Here is a 22,379-nt window from a genome sequence, read left to right as displayed (position 1 = left end):
ATATGACGTTATAATTTAATAGACAAGATTTCAATGAGATTCTATATTATGTTACAATCATGATGTCGGATCTTTATTATAGTATCTGTGATATATGTGTATCCTGGATATCGTGAAATTTATACAGATTCAAAGATTCCATTGGTGTAACAATAGTTAATTATTAAGAATAAACATGATGCATACATCGTTGTTGAGGTACTTAACCCTTTACTGCATGATTTTTTTTTTTTGAAAAATTTTATTTTTTCTTGGTGTCAAAATGCCTTGTAAATGATGGAAAAATAATGAAAAAATTATTTTTTGAAAATATCATTAAATTTTGTATGTTACTGCGTGGTGTCGCAGATTTACGACATTTGGAAATCATACATTTTAGTATGACAAAATACAAAACCAAATGAAAACAATTATAAAAAACTAATGTACACACCTTATTTGATGTGTAGATATTTTTATTCAACCAATTTCAATCTTCTGTATATTTTTTTTTATTTATTTACAAATGCGGATTTTCGCGTACATACGAATTCGTCAACTGTCAAAGCAGAAATTCAGAGACTATAATGCAGAAATGCTTTATTTCTTGAAATGTCCAAACAAAATCGGTAAAGTAGGATGTTTATGGTAAAACAGTTTTCTAGGCATCGAAAAAGGATATTATTTGATAATTTACACAGATGGGATTGGCTATATCGAAATAGTTTGAAATGTCGCAAATTTGCGACACTATGCAGTAAAGGGTTAAGTTGACAAAGCCGAAGAGACGAAGATATACCGGGAGACCACAACAACATCAGCTTGTGTGTCCAACTGACGTTCCAAGGAAAACGACAGGAGATTACCGTTAGAGCCTACATTAGAGTATAGCTCCATTAACAATAATAATATTCTACACAACACATTTTTAAACTTGTATATTATATTTTAAATGCTTTATTCATGTTATTTATTTAAACTTAGCATTATAAAGGTGTGCGTATTTTCTTTTGCATTCATTTAACACTCAGCCCATATTCGTATGTACGGTTTAAAGCTAGCGTTAATTTTAACACAGTAAAATTTCACTTCTTTGATAAAGTCGGTATGCACTATGCTTATCAGAATCGGGTGAGTTGGTATTTTTGGCCGTAATTGTGTATTTGGTTTTATTTTATTTTAAGATGCTTGCACTGGACAATATGGCTGCGGGATGTCTAGGGGTGGCAGTTTAGGGGGCGGGGGTCTAGCTGGCGTTTGATCAAAATGGCTATCTTCTAGAAATTAAAAATACAAATAAATCAATTTCAAGTAAATATAATATGTATTATTAGTTTTAATTCGACTTTATTTATTTATTTCAGTTGCCTCACTACTGTGGCCGACTTGTCATCGTGATAAACTGGGCAATAGATATCTGGGCGCCGCATAGATTAAAGTAGGTACACACACCTACGTCATAATTTGAACTATCAAGTACACAGATAAAACTAATGTAAATTTTTATACTGATAATAAAGAGAGATTTATGATTGTTGTGCAGATGCATCTCGAAATATACCGAAATACTCTAATATTACACTAAACCGCAAAGATATCTTAGTGTGTCTATATTATGCTGGTTCAATCATATATTATGTAGCGCCCAGTTTATCCATCGCCCAGATTTTCTGGCACCCAGTTTCCTGATCTCCAGTCGGTGCCGAATCGACCAATTACCTATAATCGGGATGCAAATGTAATAATATATTTGTATTTTACCTATATCGCTATAGTGTTGAATTGATACACCATCAGCAGCTCCTCTATCACTCCACAATCCCGGAGAACTAGGCGGAGAACCAGGGATCTCGTCATCACCACCAACTGATCTTCTGCTGGTTACTTTGTACTCTTGTTGAAGCCATAATGGAACCTGAATTAAATTAAGTAAGTATTTATTACGGGTAATGCTATTTTTAATTGCCTCTACAATCCGATGTGGGTTGCTTCGTGAAAATATTTTGACGGGAGAGATAAACAGTTTTGTTTAAACTTATTTAGTCCATGCTCTAGGTTTAAACACACATTTAATAACATGTGAATTTTCCAGACTCGAGATTCAAATTCGAGATGAGACGAGAAGAGACCTTTTTTCTCGTATGTACAATGTATGATACTACAATTTTAACATATGTTAAGTAAATTCGGGAAATCAGGTCACAATAACAGCATAACCCCAGGTAAAGGTCGTACAAAATAATATTGTTCTTCCCTTTCAACCAGCATATTATGAAAACCGATGACACTCTAAGAGGCTGTGATTGTCATTCTACGATATCCCACATGTATTAGACTCTATTAAATAAAATTGACAACAAACATGGGTATAATAAAAATAGATATCTATAAATAGGTCAGCGATGGCTAAACTTTTATGTTTACGTGCTGAAATATTTAAAATAATAACTGGCGTGCCAATAGCTAATATTGGGGGTAAATAATTAGAAATTAGGTACCGCATTATATGCCTGTTAGTAGTACTAATTGATTATTATAAATGTAAGTATATCTTTTTTTATTTCTGCCCTGCCGTCTCCATAAAGTGTAAAAATGAAAATAAGAAAACTTAAATGCGATATTTGTTATTATGCAAAAATATGACACATATTGGATAAGCCTCAATTAAATGCAATGTTTGCTCTTATACAAGCAGAAGATTTGACCAGTTAAACACATAATATATTCATTGATAAAATCGAGGAAAAACCGCAACAAAAACGATATTTCTGAATTTATAAGTGGAAGATATAACCACCCAAAAATACCATGCTAGTTGGAAAACTGATAACAAGTGATTTACATCAGATACTTGTTTTATTAGAAATTTAACAACATAACAACGCTAGTGAAAATCTATTTATATGTGACTGCTAGGTACGCATTTACAATTAGATCATAATATGACCACTCAAAATCATTTCGTCACCTCAATACTACAACTAGATAACTTGATTTTCATTGTTTTCGAGATAGCTATTGAATATGATTCTATATTTCCTTCTCTAAAAAAATATAAAACTAGATAAGTCAAAAGTACATGGGAACTGTATTAATTTTGTATTTGAAAATATTAGATAACTTTAAAACCGTAAATGCATTAAATAAATAAAATAATATATCTACAATAGTTTTTCATACAATTGAACATTATTTAATTGTTCCCAATTAGACAAGCACAATTTTCAGTTTTTATTTTAGATAATAATTATAGCCTAGATTTATGTTGATCAAGTAAAGTTTAAATTTCATTTTCCCAACAATGATCAAATCAGAGTTATCTAGAAGTGTTGTCGTAGGTATTAATTAAGGTGACGATTTACTGATGACAAACCATTTAAATCAAATTCTTTTTCATATTATTACAATGACGACTTAAGCGCAATGTTGCATATATGTTGAAGAATAGCCAATATTCTCTTGTAAAAAATGCAAAATTATTTTATAAAATTGATTTCATCTAAGATTCTTTCACGCGCCATCAAAATTACCGTAGATTTCCACGTGTGGCACGCATGCCATAGGGTCTCCACCGCTGCTATAGGTGTATTAATATAACTATTGCACAAATCATTAGTCTTTACCAAAAGGGTGGTTCTTTCAAGGCCTCTTCTGTCGCGACAAACTTTAACGTGTGGTGCAAGCGGGTGAGGAGGTCGTGGTTTTCCAGCTAGGACTGCTAAGGCTCCAGATGCCTGGACCCTCGCACCCTCCAAGTAAGTTAGCAGGGAGCGCATCTGAAATTTAAAAAAAAAAACTTAATAATACACGTGTCCAATTAAAATAAAATAAGTGTGTATATAGTAGTAATGCGCCTGCCTCGTGATAAAAAGTAGTCAATTACAACATATACAAATATATAGTTAGTAGTGTTTTCTAAGATAAATTGTTTAATCAATTCAGATTGCGAAATATTGTGAGTTTCTATTATAATAATCGTATATTCTTTCATTATCAAAAGATAAATAGCGATATTTGCTAGCGTTTAATATCGATAGAAATAATTGATGCTGATAACGTATTGGAAGAGAAAGTTTTGAAATGATTTATCCATTAGGCTTTATTAGATCTGTAAAAATATCATAGTATCATCATCACCCTAACCCCCAGATTTTTTTCCTGGGATTTCGCTAATTTTACTAGACTGTTGGCATGGTAACAAACAATCACGGTAGATAAATAAAATAATCACAATGAATCGCCAGTTAGTTATAATATGTGAACTGCGACAGTATTTGCTATTTCACTGTGTATAAAATATGTGCATTAGATCACGTACACAAAGACGCGGTGAACATCCCCTGACGTTTGCGTGGTTAAAAAGCATTTTCCTCATCGAGAAAAATATACTTCAGCGTAACGTGAAAGCTGCCACCTATTCAGTTCTACGCTCTACATCTCCTCAAAAAATAATCGCGCAGATTTGTATCGCGTAGTATATTTTGATGTGACTGTATAAAACTCGGCTAATACGACAACTAAAATATGAATAATTTAAAGTTAGTTCATATTATCGACTGTAGAAAAGAGAAAGGACGTAACCCTTAGTTTTTTCAAAATAGGTTTATTAGATAATAACATTGTATACGCATACGGTTAAATACATGTTGTGTCCAAAAAAAGTATGCTGCAAATGCCGATTTATTATCTAAATTTAGCTAGCAAATTAAAAAAAAAAAAAAAAAACAAGTAAGTGAAGTAGAAAAAACGACTTAACCATCATTTTTGGTGGTTTTTCTTTAATTAACTCAATATCAGATTAGGGATATAAAAACCAAATTATTAATTAACATACACTTCACGGTTACGTCTATTTTGTATTTTCAACTTTGACCGAAAACCATAAAAAAACGATTTTGTGCCTCCTATAAAATTTGATTTGTTTGGATTACGTCATTTTCCTTTCTACAGTCGATATGTGAGTATCCTGGAGAGAAAAATAATCACTAGTGGCGTCGAATAAAAATAAAGTCGCGAGAGTGTGCACTTTTCGATGGAGTATAATAATTACCAAGAAAACGACTGATCAAACACAACTGAAACGACCAGATCGACGCGTTTTCACACGGGACAGAATAATACGGTTGGAATTTGGAATATTCTATAATTTCAGCCATCATCATTCATCAATCAAAAGAAATAAGCAGACAGTGCACATTATGTGAGTGGCTTATTCAGTTATCCTTGTACTTTATCGCTTCAGTATTCCGTTATGTTGTAAAGAATATAAACAACAATTTATTTTAGATAACTTGAAATGTGAATGGCACTGCCAGTAGATGTTGGAGAAAGATTTTTGTCAATAGTTCGATTTCAAAGCATAATTCCTTTTATGGCGTCATCGGCGTATTTACATAGATTTTAATACTTTGGACGCGGGAGACGCACACGGCGCGTAATGACCAGGCGGCCGATCGATGTAATTAACGTGCATTTTAAAGGGGGCAATTAAAATCTCATCATCTCTTCAGCAGCGAAAGCGAAGCGTAGGGTAGGTTAAACAATCGTAAAGTTTCTATGCAGTCGGACAAATTAATATCTTTGCCTAATTGAAATGAACACACAAGTATATACAAATTATTTTCTAGCATAATTTATTATATTTTATAATTAATAAAATCTTGTAATTAAATAGTTTATTTACTAGTCAAGTATATTTAATGTTGAGTCTTTGATAATAGTATTTTAATAGAAGCGCTGAATAACCATTTAGGAAGAAGTCTTCTTCACTGATACGTAACTATAGAAGCTATTAACATTTTTTATAATAATAGTTATGTTATAATATGATATTGTTTTTTTTTCCTAAAATTTATTGTATGAATGGTAATTAATTAATTTGAGTTAATTTTTTTCGAAGCCTACAATATAAACGATTTTAAACTTATACAATAATAAATCAGGTTATCTGCTGCCCGCAATATGCCGAGTAAGAATATTCCCAAAAACAACAATTAAATCAGTTTACCTAAATTGAAGTGACGTTATTAGGACGTATTCAAGAAAAGTTTAAAATGTCTAAAACTAAAGTGACGTCTCATCAAATTATACCTACATACTCCATGATTCATGTGGTTATTTTCGAAGATTCATAATATTTATATTTATATGTAAAAACACAACTCAATTATAAATAAATAGTATTATGAAGATAAAATACATATTACATAAATACCAAATTCCTAAAATATAAATAAGTAAATCCAGTTTAATCCGATTTGATTCAGTTGCGACGATTTTTAATCCGATATAATAAATCACTATTATGTTCTAATGACTTACAACTTTTACTTGTAATAATAATTAAGATTATACATTTTTAGATACTAACAATATGAGGTATCTATTTTCAAATACAGTCAAAATCTATCGAAAAATGCGTACATATTAATTTGGGATTTAATATAATATTATGTAATGATCGATAACTGACAAAACCCGCCTAAAGCATACGAAAAAAAATATATTTGAAAATCCAATGATTATCAAAAATTCATCAATTTCTTCTTCTTGGTCATTCCCTGATAGTAGAGAATCGTGAATTTCTACCCCCTCAATCCTCTGCTTCTGTCAAGGTAGAGTGAATGCTGCCCTCAGTCAGCTCCATCACTTGGTCGCTCCAGCGTGCCGACGCTCTTCCTATGCCTTGCCTTCCATGGAGGTTACCCAAAACCACCAGTCTCTCCAGGTAATCCGATCCGCACCGAACAATAGATATATCCGAAAAACTGCAGAATGCGTCTCAGACATATTGTCGACAGTCTCTAAATGATACACTAGTTCGTCCTGTGCTCTATCCAAGAAATACGAAGCGTTTGGCGCCAATACCACATTTCGAAGGCGTCGATTGCCTTCCATTCCCTTGCCTTCAGTGTCCATGAATCGGCACCACACAAAAATATGAAGAACACTAACGTTTCCACAAGCAGCATATTCGTGGCAAATGAAATACCCTGATCGTTCCATATAGTGGTAAGACGTGTCATCGCATTTTTTTGCAATCTGTGTTTGCCCTCTTTATCCCTGCTTTACATCTGACTTTTCCACTAATGGTTGATCATACAAATTGTTTTTGGGTTTTGGAGTATACTTGCTGTTGGTAGAAGGTTAGACCGTTTGACAACCATTAACTCTAGTCTTATTCCTATTAATAAAGAGGCCGTAATTACAATTCTCGTCCTCTACCATGACATAAATAACTATCTATGGGTTGAATTTTATTTTACTAATATTTAGATTTTTCAGATAATAAAAATGGGTACTTATATTGTTATATTTTAAAAATAATATATCAATACAATAAGTAAAATAAACTACTTAAATCTAATCAATAATCAGTAAATCGGTGGTCTTCAGGTGAGACAGTCAAAGTTTTCAATTAAAATAAAACACTGCACATATATGCAACACTTATTTCACATAATTCAATTAGGTATTTGAATATGTCTCTATTGGAAGATGGCACACTTTCCTTTTTAAGCGTTATTCTTGATTGATGAAGATTACGTAAATTTATTTATTTAATGAAAACTCTAGAATTTTTTTTAAAAATTTATTTTCACAATTATTGGTTCAGAAAATGGAACGACAACATCTTGCACTACCACAATATAATGTTTAATGTCTTTCTACTGAATATTCCCATTTAGCACAATTATTAAACTGTAAAATAGTATAGCAAATTTTTTATGTAAACTACGAGTAGCATGACATAATTGTCATAGTCCACACAGTTCAATGGTTTTCATAACAAACGCATTTGGCCTTCAGATATAAAAAAAGAAAATTGATTAAATTTAACTTAGTCAGATGGTTCATTGATTTTCTTTTATCTTACATAATTTAACACTATTGTAAAAAAAAATACAAAATAGTAGTTAGTAATTATTACCGCTTATGTTAAAATCGTAATTCAATAATATTATACATATATTTGGTAGGTAAATTACAGCCCTACCGTTGAGATAACCCTACCCTGTCTATGAATATTATAATACAATATTAAGGAAATCTGATGTCGTTGATCATTTATATCTCATCCCAGTAAATCCCTTAAAATTCTAAAGGTACGCGATGTGGATTGATTGAATGACCAACCACCTAACCAATATCCAGTGTAAACGGGTAATTAATATTATTGCTGTACGAGCCGATCGTGAGCTAGAATATTCTATTGTTAATTTATATAGTTGACAAATAATATTATATAATAATGAACACTTACACATTCCACTAGTGTGAAAGTGAGTTTACCTCGGCGTTATTTCATTAATTCTTAAAAGAGTAACATTAAACTCATGCGGTATACGAATTATTTGATATCACACCATATAATATAAAAATGTAACCTAAAATCTGCAATGTTTTTCTCACACAACTCAAAAACCCTTTTCTCATATGTTTCGTAAACCCAGACACTTGAAATTCGGTACACAGGCGCTAATGCGGTGATAATACATTCTGTTTTGGAGGCGTCCCGATACTTCAACACGGATGTCATACGGTGTCCAGAAAAAAATGTAAGAAAAACATGGATATACTTTTCGAGATAATAAAACTTATCGTCGGTAATTTTGCACGTGTCGACAATGATGGTCAAGGATTTTGACCCACCAAATGCGTCCATGAGAACGAATCCTCACTAATTTATTAAATAAAATAATTATATCTCTAGGAAACTTACGTGATAAATTTTCTCCGATACATTTTGTTGCGAATCGTTTCCGCCAAAATTAGGCGTCGTGGTTATGGCGGCTGATAGTTTTTCCAATGCCTGTTTTGACTTCCTCTCCCTTTCCATGTCGTTCTTTATCAAATCCAATATTCTCACCAACGCCTGAAATCAATAAACAATTCCGTCTTAATTCCTGATAAATACGACCAGAGGTTTTTTTGTATAACAGTCTTACCAATATAATTCGGTACTGTTTGGGGATAACCTGATAACTGCTTTTTGGGAAAAAAAATCGTTAAGAGTAAAAATTGGGTCACTATAGTACTATCTTCCATTTGGTAATCACCTGATATTTGTATTTCATTTGAAAATACCAAAACCGTTATGGTAATATGATGATAATATGATATAAACAAACACAGCAGTTAGTTTGATTAAAACATGACCAACTTATCAAAATTTGGTCACTGATAAGTGACATTATTTTCCTAATTAGTGGAATAATTGAACATCTAATTATTGAATTATTGTCATATTCTTATTCATTGATTTATTTTTAAATGTATTTCTCAATGAGACAATAAAATTGAACCGAGATTTATTAAGCAATTTTATTCAAAGTTTAAAATTGATCTCCTATACATTCAACATTTTGTAGTTAACAGGTTATGCCCAAACATAACCGAATTTAGATATGATTAAATCCATGTTTTCATAATGCAATGACAATGAGAAAAAAAACATTTATTTTATCGTAAGTCCTAATGCCTCATTTTACAAATAAGATATACAGCAAGTTAGTTTTATTATATTTAATTAAATTGCGTCAACAAGTTTTCGTAAATTTCATGTATTATTTATAATAGTTTTAGATACGCTCTTGTGAAATTTTGACTCTATGATAAGCCGCTACCAACTTACAGTAGCATATAACTGTGCAGAAAATATTTACAAAATTAAAATCCTTAGATTGTTTAAGACTTTAAACCATTTTGACGAAACGAGGCTTTAAGGATAACTGTCACTGTCAATCAAGTATCATCAAGTTTATGTACAATGTGACACTGCCGTTATAACACTTCGAAGAAAACAATATATCTGTCACAATCTTAATATGAATTATAAGATTTTCTCAGCAATGCCAATTGAGATTTGAACTCTGATAATTATAATAGGTAATTGGGTCAGCGCAAAGTTACCAACATTGTGTCAGTTAATAATGACGGATACAGTAAGTGACAAAATGTGACCCGAGTAAAAAAGTGTCAAAAAGTCAAATCGACTACCGCCGAGTACCGTTATTGGAAATGCCGACATGCATTTACGAGACGTACATAATATTATGTTGTACTATTATTACTTACTACATTGTACCGTATATATATGTGATGGGAATAAAATTTATTAACATTGTAATGATTATTGTACTAGGTACGTGTCGTAGAATATTTTCTATTCTATGTCAGTCACAAAACACAAATATGTGCATTTCTCTTTAAAATAATATGCCAAGAATTAAAAAGCTTTTTCAAATGATTCCATATTGATAAGCTACATATTAGAAGTCCAAATGATTTAAGACTATTTTTTTTAAATAATTCTGAACTGGCTAGTAGTATATACTTATTATTGGTACTTTGATTCAAACCATAAAATCCAGTCGATAAATTTATCGAAATTCATAAAGCGCATCAGTTGCTTGACAACTAGCTAATTTCGTCGTAATTATTTAGGACACGGGTTATGTAGGACGCAGGTGGCTAAATTGGTAAATCACATCAGCCGGAATCCGATGGATACAGATTCGTATTTTTTCTAATTGGTATGTTTACATAATATGTAGATTCCATACAGCTTAAAAATTTGAAATGAAACTTCTTATTTTATACGACATACGTATACGATCTATATACAGAAAAAAATGTATTTGAATAATTACATCATATATTTTTTTGTCTGTCTGTAACGTAGCGCACGGCAGCACTCCACACACACATACCCTTTCTGCGTCTGCCAAATTTGCATACACAAGAGTTTGCATCTTTGTTGCACGATAGTAAAAATAGAACACCCACGTTACATCCCTCTCATTCACGCTGCACTTAATCGCTTAGTCACATAATTATGTATATACATTTCGCTCACACGAATTTACACCCATCACTATACCTATTGTATTAAAGTTTTTTTATTTTTATAATAATATAAAAAAATCATTCTTTTATAATAAAACGTACCTGTCTTCTTCGTTCTTTGTTCATAGCCAGGGTGGTGTGTTGGGAATAGAAGTCTGGTAATCTCATCGCAGCTGGTGGTGCTTTCAGTAGGCGCCTTGCAACTCTTCGCTCACCACTAAGAGCTGACTCCAATGAGGACTCCAGAACGAGGGATTCTTCGGATGATGCACCCTATATGAATCCAAAATACTGTGTTAATTTTCTATCACCATTCAAAATAAACTTTGTATTATGTAATTAGCGCATACATTAATGGCAATAATTGGTGGTATTTTTATTTTTCAATTTATTTATTTTTTAACATATTGTGTACATTACAAATTATAAGTTTAAGACGTTCCTAACATGACATGAAACATTATTATAAAGAAGAAAGAAAAAGAAAAGTAATAAAAGGGATAAGAATGAAAATATAAAAAGAGAACATGATATAAACATACAAACGCAGTGAAAATACAATTATACATCTATACTTTAAAGAAGTACACCGAGTTTGCTAAGGAAACCCTATTTTGATTATTTATAAAATAGCGCCCACCTAAACTCACTCTCACGCAAGTGGAATATATCAACACCCGAAGCAATTTGGTTGAACATAGTCATCGCCCTCCCAATTGGCATTACCAGTGGCAGGTTGGTTCTGCACCTTGTGAGAATAAACAACCGATGCTCCCTATTTCTAATATACTACATAGGAATATTTAACGAAATTTTTGAGAATTCAAAACTTCCGTAAGGATGCGCGTGCAATAGAAAGAGTCCAACGCGCGCGGTTTCCAATGGACTTTAGCCCTAGTACATTAAAAAAAACATCTCGCAAAATGTTAAGATATCAAAAATTAATTACATCGAATTTCTTCAAAGGGAAGGAAAGAAAGGCTTCTTTTTAAAAAATAATATATCTCGATCGATTATGATCGTAATTCTAAATATACCTAAGTGACTTGATAACATTACAGGTATGCGATAAGGTGGTGTTGTTTTAATAATATAGTAATAAACAAATGAACCCGATATATAATAGTAAAAGTCCTTACCGGTCCGAGGAGAGTTGTAAGGTTGACATACGATCTGAGAGACTTTCTCATGCTGGTTAGTCTTTCTTCTTCTAGTTCCACCAGTGCTTCCAGACCCTTTGCGACGGCAGTCTCCCATTCAACCCTGAAACAATAATTTATTCTATGTCAATATTACGATTCCAACGTTGTGACGAATTGCCAGACCTAATGATAAAAAGAGTTTCCACGGTACCTACATAATTATCCACATTTATAGCGTGGACATACGCGACGAACCTGCATAAGTGGGGATTAAGCCTGTCATCTTTGTAAGTGCTGAGGCATCCAAACTACTGAGAAAGTCTTTTTTTTTAAACGGTACATGTTCAAACACACACGTTAACATCATTTTACTCCCTACTTTAATTATAGTTTGTCAATTTATGGCTACGGCCGTATGTTGTAGCTTAACCACTGGGGAATGCCAAAAGAAATGGCGTATTTCAAAAAACCACTACCTTATTCTTAGGTCAATAATTATTATAAAGCAATCTTTATTCGTAGGATGTTTATCACACTTGAATGGTCAAAGACATAGCTTATAATAAGTATCTTTAGAATTATCTTCAAATGTGTTAATCTTGCCCATTTTTTGAATAGTAAAATGCCTAATTTTTGTCAAATTTGGGATCACAGAGATTATCAATATAATTTTTTATCGTACATATTTCACTATAATAATGTCGCTATAAATTATACTAATGGTTTTATAAATGCGTTTAAAAATTAATAAATGTAAAAAATCTTAACACCACTGCACATGTATGTGCTGAAATATAACTATATTCTAAAACATTAGAGCGAAAGGCTTAAAAGAATACTATTTTATGTAATAAAAATACTTTATGTAGTCATCAAATGTTTAAAATAAATGTAAAGAAAAATAAGGCTTCAAATTATATAAATAGATTATCTACAACGTTTAAGGTATGTCAAGGATCATGCTTTGAAAATAGAACAAAAGCTCCATTTTGACCTACGCTGAGCATGTCCCCCCTTAATTAAAACACGTTAACATGTATTACTGGTACCTATATATTTAGTGAACATATTATTATACTCAATAAGTCGAAATTAAAAAACAAACACTTTCTATTTCTTCATAATAAATATCAACGGGAATATTCATTAAACAGGGATTAAAGAAGAATAAAATCTAAAGAATGAGATTTCAAATTATTAGCATATTTTAAAATTACTTTCAGTGACTGTCAGATTCACAAGAATAAAAACTATATTAAAGCAACAATTAAAATTTTGACTTATGAAAAGTGTAGGTCAATCTTGTACTTACATAATAGGGTATATTAGGTACGCGAATTTGGTAAATTGTTCTCGACCATTTTTAGACAAATAATCTATCGCAACAATAAATAAGTTGGGAGCCACTGAAATATATTACAGAACATGTAAGATATTCAATTATTTATATATTATAAATTAATATAAGATAACTCTTTTCGATGCAATAATAATTAGTAGTAGGCACACTATTTCAAAACTAGGCACAACAAAAATCGACGCTAATAATCTTAATAATTACATTTTTCTTAATTTCTCAAATTGTAAGAGTTTTAGACGTGACGAAATTGTTAAAAATAAACGCATGTTTTAAGGCATTACTTGCCCAATGAGGTCGAGTTAAAATAATTAACAAAATAATAATATACCTCTACCCATCACCACGAGTATTTTTTTAATTGTTGAAGTTTGTTTCAATATCAATTATTATAGCTACCATAATCTTCTGACTTACGCAAGTATTTCATTTTTAATTATTATAAAGTAATAAAAACCTCAAGTAGGTTAGGAAGACACCTTGCGGAATTACTTCAGAATTATATTATTTTATTTTATTTTATAATATACAATTAGCGTAAACTTCAAGCACCTTACCCAATAATTATCTGGGAATATTGGTGTGACGTATCTTTCAATATACACACTCGTATATATTCGAATGAATAAAGGAAAAAGAAGTTACTCTCAGTTTTTTTATAGGATAACAACACTGAACACGACTAATTACACGCTATGCCCAAATGGTGTAAGCTGCAAATGCTGAATTCAGTGCTCGAAATGAACCGGAGCACACCGGAACATAGCTCGGTTTGTGAAATCTCCGAAATTATAGCTCCGCCTCGTAGACTTACATAAATTTAGATAAATGTGTGAATAATTTCTGAAAATTATTGAGCGTTCGGTTCGTAAGATTTTTCATTTCGAATGCTGGCCTAATAATTATTTAAATTAAGTTTTTTTTTTTTAAAGAAAGAAATGAACTTGGAATAAAGCCTTAACGTTTTAATGGTTTTTCTTTAATTACCTCAAAAAATAATAACAGATTGTCAGCATTAATTATCATCATGCACTTAATGTGTATGTCTATTGTATATATTTTTTTTAACTTTTATCGAAAATCGTAATAAAAACGTTTTCGTGCCTCGTGTACAATTGAATTTGTGCCAGTTAAATCCTTTTTCCTTTGAAAGGTCAATATATTAATAATATTATAATGAAACATAACAATCAATTCGAAATACTCGAAAAATAACTTTAATGAAAAAAATGTAGTTTATTTACATTTCAAATTTGTTTAACGGTGTTAACTTTACTGTCAATTCTTGGTGGAAAGACACACTGTATTATATTAAATAAAATACATTATGTAAGGTAGTAGGTACTTATTCTACATTGTTTAATATTAATCAGGACAGATTTTAACCACTTCAATCTTTACATCGTCAACACGATGATACAAAATAAAATATTATTCTATTATTATAATATACCTACTTATCTACAAGAAAAATCACTTTTGAAATAAATATAATATATATATATAAATATATATATGCCAATATCTTTAATTAAATTACGGATATCCTATCTAATTAAGACGAAATCAACTAGTAGTAGTTTTATAAAATGTTTATCAAACGCGCTAATTTTGAATATCGGTTTTTATGTTTTGAATGAAGTGATCAGTTAAGTGCCCTAATTACTACCCGACGCCTGGATCACTCCAAATTTTTAGTCATAACGTACTTGTACTTGTAAATAATTTCAGAAACTATTTCTTTTATGCAACGAATAATTCACAAAATTTAAGAATGTGACAATCTATAGATATATTGAACATACAAGTGGTTACAGGTTAGAGTTTTGCAATTTGTGTTTGAGTCAGAATACGGACCTAATAGGTTGAGCAAGTCATCGTAAAAACGAAAATCTGTTCATGCAAACCTTCACTCTGTCAAGGCCTATCTGAGGTTTTTATCAAATTATGTATGTTCAATATTATAGAATGGTACATTCTCAAATCTAGAAAGCTGAATAGCTTTATTTATATCGCATTTTCTGAGATTTAGTAGGTAATCTATTCGAACTATTCGTCGGTGTTGCCGATAAAGATGGTACTTCAGTGAAACGGCAAATAATTTTTAACTATAGGTGCGACGAAATTTTGGACTCGCTGGCAATCGCTGTGAACACGTCAATTTGTTTTGTGATGGCGACGGGGGTATTAATTCTTAAATCGTGTAAAAATGACTAAAAACGTTACCCATTTACTTGAAAAAGAAAACATGTCAATGAATATATTATTATTGTTACTATTAGAACAATAAACAGAACATTAAATGGACGCATGTTGGATTTATATGACAAATTATATTTCATTCGGCACGCGTCATTCGCACAATCCGCGCATCGCCTAGCCACGATATTTTTAGACCATGCCTCAACTGAGGCATAGCCTTAACTCTAATCCGACTACAACGAGTGAAAATTATTAAAATTAACAATTCGTTTGTAACAATTTAATGGATACATCATTGTGACCTTGGCCGTATATCAAACAATCGAATGTGTTTTTGCAATACTGGGTATTATAAAAACAAATAACATTGCCAATACAGACTTCTTCTCTATTCTGCATTGTCTATAAAAACAATCATAATAATCATCAGCTTTTTGTTTGTTTGATGAAATCATAATAATGAAGACATGAGTATTGTATCAACGTCTTTAAAATAACATCATACCTGTTTTCATCCGAATAATAGTAATATTATAACAATAAATTGTTTACTTTATAATTTAATATTTTCATTAAATTATTTTGTAATTGAGTGGACACTAATTTTCGACACGTAAAATCTCAATCTTCTCCAGAGCTGGATTTTATTTCGTGCAAGTTATTATAGGTACTGAGATTTAGGCTTAAGTGGAAACGTTAGTGAATCGCAAAAAATAACATGGCTTCAAGACACGTATTCCCATAGAAAATGTATAATGAATGAAACAAATTATGAATGCGTATGTATTATTCTTGAATAAGTAGGTTTCATTTTTTAATATTCCCAGAGTGAGGGGGAGAGATCATGCTGTCTCATTCTGTGAGTTTTATACTTAATTTTAAAGTCATTTATGTGTAGTCTAGATAATTTAGTATTACAACCGATATTATCATTTCGAAAATGAAATTCTTCCAATTATTAATAAAATGTAAATTGTTTGAAAAACACTTCGATCTTACATTGATGTAAATATATTATTATATATTTTTTTCGTTTTTAATTTAATTAGCTATCAAAATAATATCAAACAAAATAGTAAAAGTTTGCATCGAAATATTGAAAAAATCACGCCATTAATCATAATATGTTTTTAAAACTCGCTATATTATCATTAACTATTTATATAGCTCTTTTGTTTAATGATACAGGTAGAAATTTAATTGATGAGACAATTTATTTATATAATTTATTTTCTCACAAAGTGGTAATACTTATTTCCGTACCATTTTTTTTCATTCGTTTGACCGACATTTTTATAATAGGTAACTATTAGATGTCAAAAAATTCTATGTACTCTAAGAATAAAATCATTACAACCAAGATTCGATCCAGAACGAAATTGAAGTTAAAATGTACAAACATAATTATTTTAAACATCTAAATTAAACGGTCTTTAGATTCCAGGAATTTTTTTAAATAGTAGCAGACATTCTAAAATTTAATAAAATATAGTGCTTAACAAAATAGGTGTCTTAAATTTTTTACCCCACGACCATACGCAATATACAATATATTTGTTACCTTCCAAGGATCGACAGTTAGACACTGGTTAGATTTTTAAAACTTGCAAGTTTTCTTGCTAATTTCATTAATTAATATATTTCACTCGAAAAAACTTATACTTATAAAACTTATAAAATTAATACTATGTGTAGGTACCTACCTAATTGAAAAAAATGATACGTACGTAACTATAAAAAAACTAAGTAATAACAAACTAATGGCGGTCCAACGAACGCTTATTTTATAACGTTTTTTATATGAATTATTGTGAGATTACCATTCAATTTAAAAAATATATATCTCCTTTGTCGTATTGTTTTTAGATATTAATTAAATTGATTTATTAAAACAGGTATTTTTTTATATAAATTAAAGAACTTTGATGCTTTGTAACTCTGTTACAAGATATCTCCAGTAAGTGCGTATTACACCCCCCCTTAAGTCATTGAAAATAAAAATAAAAACGATTTAATTGTGCTTATTACAAGTTACAAGCAAATAGGCTGCTCTTTGATGACATTGAGTGAGAAGTAAGGAGTTTTTATGAGTTTTCGGGTAGTACAATAAGTATTAGATTTATCACGCTATAATACAGAAATATTTCAATCAATGTTTAATTTCAAAATAACAACGTTATTCAGTTGAACAATTTAAACTAGGTAAGTATATATTTAATAAAACTCACATAATATTATGTCACGTTTGCTTTTATTATGACAAGAAAAGTAGCTATATAGCGCCTGTATACGTGCATGGATTTACTTGCAGCAATAGTGTGTATTTTAAACTATCGCGATAATAACTGTTTACACGTAAAAGTGCTGACTGTCTCGCCAATCTCATTCATCAAGAGTAAGCGAGACGCGATGTTGTCATTTTGTGCTACTATTTGACAGTCGTAAAAATCGATTAACCTAAAAATGAGTCTCTGCGCGGTATAGTTCATTTTTTTCCGGCAGGTTTGCCACTATCGTTCTACTGCGCAGGCGCATATATCAAACAAATCCTAACTGTCGCGTAAAAATTCGGAAGCTACCGAACTTTTTTGATGACTTGCAATTTGCAGGATAATACATGTTTAGGGAATAGATTATGTAAATAAATGTAAATATTTTACATACCTTGCTCTTTCAGCTCGTACGCATGACATATAGTAATCAACATCAGCTTTGGAAGCAGCTTCTTCAGATTTCGCTTTTTTTCTTCTCAACTCTGCTTCTTGGGTGGGAGTATTACCTTTGGTGACACTTAAAATACAAACAAAATAAATAATAAATAAATTACTTCACTGCAATGGTGCTAAGGGTAAGCGTAATGCTACTAGAGGTATCAAGTGACAAAATACGAAGTATGCAATTTAATATTAATTTTTTAATTTTTTTAATCCAAGGTTTACTTTCCAATTAAAAAAACTTTACAAAATAATATGCCTTCTTTGAACACCCAGTATTTATTTATTTATAATAATTTATAATAATTTTTATCATTTCACTATAATGTAATTACTTTTTTCAAATTTTCTATATTTTTTTTTATTCGATATAAAAAACATAGATTTTTCAAAAACAAATATTTATAACTTTCAGTATGGTCACAATACCGAAGACCAATTCGATATATACAATAAAATAAGCTTTTTAATAATGGATTCAAATTCAAATTCAAAACGACCGCCGTGTTTAGAATAATAACCCCTCCTTTCACAGTTTATAATACATTAATTAAATGAAAATACCTTGTATCCTGTAATCGTTCATTGGACCTGGCAGTAGCGAATGACGCTTTCTTCGTCCTGGCCTCAAGTTCTCGGAGTTCCGACAGTCGTCTTGCAGTTCGACCAACGTCATGTTCAACCTGCAAAAGAATTAACAATCACACTAAGAATAAATAATATACTGAAGACAAGTCTTCTCGTATGCAGGTGTTGCGTCATATTATTATAATATACTAGCTGACCCGGCAAACGTTGTTCTGCCATATAAATTATTTCTAGTGAATATTTTGGTTGTTAAATAAAAAATAACGAATGTATCGTAAGTGAGTGGGGATGGAATCTATGACAGAAAGAGGAATAGAGCGCTGTAGACGATGACCGCCGATAAAAACAAAAAAACATCAACCATTCATTTTCTCAATTCAAAATGAGTAATGATGTTCAGAATGAATTACCTGTGACAGGATCTCGTTGTTTAATGTTTATGCAATATCCGTCTTGTCCCTTCCAGAAAATTAGCGGATATTAGAGAGCGTCCTATGAACGGTGTGTGTCAGCGATGAACTCCAGATTATTGTTTCTACTTCGAATCACGATTTCTCGCGTCGATGTGCGGTCGCCAACCATGATTCCAGCAATGTCGTCAACAACAGTCGTATTGAATCGATGTACGTGCTCTCCAGCTGGTGTTTTATCAGGATTGATGACAATAGCGTCATTGACACTTTGCAATTCGTGCATGTGTGCTTTGAAGAATTTCAATAATTCATTGTGCTCATTCAACAGGGCGTCCAGTTCGTTGACGATGCGCCTGGCATTAGGCGAATTGAGACTATTATAGCCGCAACGTGCATCCACATGATTGATGTCCTCACCGCCGCGCCCATGAAGTAGATTTGTAAAAATGTATGTGGTTCGTTTGGCATTGGCAGCAATGAGCCTACTTTGTGGTATACTTGGCCTTTGATTTTGAACGTAGAAAGGAATTGTTGACCATTTGCCGCAGTATTCTGAACTATTTCTGTTACTCCGGACGAAGTCATTTGAAAGCATGAATTGAATGTGCGAATGGACTTCAGGAACAGGTTTGAATCTGGAACCGTGCCGATGAGCAAGCCGTTCAATGTTTCTGGTGGTATCTCAATTTCTGGTAGTTGCACTTTTCCTGATGCGCAACACATCCCGGCTGACTCATGTTTGAATTTGAGCGCATGACAATGGGGACATTCTTTGTCCATAGCACCAATCAGCACTTTCAGATGAGCAGAATAATAAATATCTGGCTCGTACTCGAATGCGAGACGAAGGAACGAAGCGGATGTAAATGTTCGATGTACTTGTTGGCATTGTCGGTCATTTGCTCTGCGTGTGTTAACTACGAACCGGCGCGCTTGGCTTCGTTTCAATTGTCGTTGTTGATTTCGTTCAGCTCGTGCCTCTTGTGATTGAGATGCACGCAATTGCGACATGCTTACACGCACGTTTTTGTTATCTTGTAGGATTTGTTCGTCTGTTCTTTCTGCTCTACTTTGTTGCTTTATTCGTTCTACGGCCCAAATGACCCCCCTTGCGTCTTGCTGGCATTGTGCACTGTAATACACGCACATAAAAATAGATAAATAAAATAAATCGTACAAAATTTTGCACGCACTGCGTTGTGGTATGCCGAATGAAATGTCAAAATGACGCGACGCTTCTCTTGAATTCTTCTCGGACGTAGCGCCATCTGTCATTCAACAACATAAATAATTTCGTTCTGTTTGAAATACGAACGACGGTTAAATTTGTTCATACAAAAATAATAAAATCGCGATTAAAAAATGGGAAGGTAGGGGTAGGAGAGTGAAAATTTGGGGTTATAGGTATTTTTTATGCCAATTAATAATAAAAAAAATACAAAAAAAAAATTGTCAAAAAAATAAAAATAAAAATTTCTGGATAGAGATACCCTAATCACTTAGCAGTATGAAATATACTTGTTGACCTATTCTCATACCTAAGAAATATACATAAAAAAATTCATAAAAATCGGTCGAGCCATTTCGGAGGAGTTCGACCACAAACATCGTGACACGAGATTTTTATATATATAGAGATTATGCAAGTGAAGTAGAAAAAAATGTACAAAATTAACTGCAATTTATTTAACATTACAGATTCAATTATAGCATTGTGTAATCTGATAGTTATTTACTCGATCCACACTCATGGCCCTCACATCCTGAAACGGGCCCCCAAGCTAGAATCTTTGGTGGGCCCCCCTATCTATCGCTAAAGGTAAAGGCAGTATGACTATCTACAGTTGTGTATTCCAAATAGTGTTCGAGGTAAAAATTAGGGTATTTTTAGCGATTTTTTTAAAAGTATTTCTAATACACCCACTTGAATTATGGAGTTATCGAATATTGACAAACAATAATCAAAAATTTCATCGCACAACCATATGCTTTTAATTTTGCTTTAAGTGAAATAGCACCGCAGGTGACATTTTTTTACTATTAGTGCAATTTTCTGATGTGTGTTTATCTCACTTGGCTGGTCAATTTGCCAGGCTGGGACCCCTTAAGCCAGGGCCCCCAGGCTGGAGCCCTGTCACCCCCCCTTGTGGGAGCCATGTCCACACTTATATTAAACGCTTACTTTTGAGTACTGTTACAAGGGGTCTAGGATGATTCGGCGCCGACACAACTGGGCGCCACACGATCTAATGAAATTCGAAAATAAATAGACGTTCGTAAATTATAGGTAAATTATTATATTATTATTTAATACTTGGTGAGTATTTAAATATGCACACGTAAATAATGATTTAATTGTGCGTATTTTTAAAATAAAAAAATATGAAATAATATTAATATGAAAGGGATTAAATTCACAAAAGATTGTATTTTAGAAAGCTCCTATACAGATATTGAACGTCTAACAAGAAACTGAACCTACTTATAAAATATTTTTAAAAGTTGTGAATTTAATAATACTAAGCTAATATGCTAAAAAATTATATATTATATGTGCTTGTAGTGGTATAATATATTATAGTAAAGTGGTGCTATTGATATGAGTAATTAGTATGGCACGTTTTTCATTAAATTTTTGGCACACATGAATGTGCTATCATTTTATAATATCAAATGAGTCAAGTAACATTTACACTTACGTAAAGGTAAACTTGAATCTCATTAGACCAGGGGTTCACAAAGTGTGTCCCGCGGGCAAATTAGGTCCCGCGTGACTTTTTGGCGTATCCCGCTAGATTTATGTTAAATATGTATTATTTTTTATTCATCATATCCAATATTAAAAATTACTTTTAAAATTAAATATCCTCTGGCAAGAATGAGGACTTTCACTTGAGGTATATCCAAATATAGGTAGTTGAACATGCTCATCAAAGGGTTTCTTTATTTAGAAGTACCTATATTTGTGAAAAAAACATTTTCTACAATGAGCATTAATAAATCATACTTAAGATCAAAATTAATAGACAACTATATCATTTTGCGTAATCACACCACAAAATTTGAGCCTAGATTGCAGGTTTTAGTTTCAAACAAACAATTGCATAAATCACATGGTGTAAATATTATTTTTTAA

The 22,379-nt window shown here is 31.7% G+C and overlaps 1 protein-coding gene across 7 annotated transcripts in view; it reads right to left on the bottom strand.

Moving 5' to 3' along the window:
- Positions 1–253: 253 nt before the first annotated feature.
- Positions 254–22,379, bottom strand: part of Nost (Nostrin) — a 92,408-nt gene continuing 70,282 nt past the window's right edge. For all 7 annotated transcript variants that reach the window (XM_085949445.1, XM_085949448.1, XM_085949451.1 and 4 more), the window contains exons 6-13: positions 18,807–18,925; positions 18,193–18,318; positions 11,967–12,090; positions 10,930–11,100; positions 8,702–8,854; positions 3,603–3,755; positions 1,741–1,894; positions 254–1,256 (exon numbers count right to left, since the gene is read on the bottom strand). In XM_085949445.1, coding sequence (XP_085805571.1) covers positions 1,159–1,256; positions 1,741–1,894; positions 3,603–3,755; positions 8,702–8,854; positions 10,930–11,100; positions 11,967–12,090; positions 18,193–18,318; positions 18,807–18,925 — 1,098 coding nt within the window. In that variant the 3' untranslated portion in view covers positions 254–1,158. The remainder of the gene's footprint in view (positions 1,257–1,740; positions 1,895–3,602; positions 3,756–8,701; positions 8,855–10,929; positions 11,101–11,966; positions 12,091–18,192; positions 18,319–18,806; positions 18,926–22,379) is intronic.

Source organism: Rhyacophila brunnea, unplaced genomic scaffold, assembly GCF_057557595.1.
Source record: "Rhyacophila brunnea isolate RB1 unplaced genomic scaffold, BYU_Rbru_1.0 scaffold_22, whole genome shotgun sequence".
Classification (NCBI taxonomy): domain Eukaryota; kingdom Metazoa; phylum Arthropoda; class Insecta; order Trichoptera; family Rhyacophilidae; genus Rhyacophila; species Rhyacophila brunnea.
This window is presented reverse-complemented; position numbering and strand designations above follow the sequence as displayed.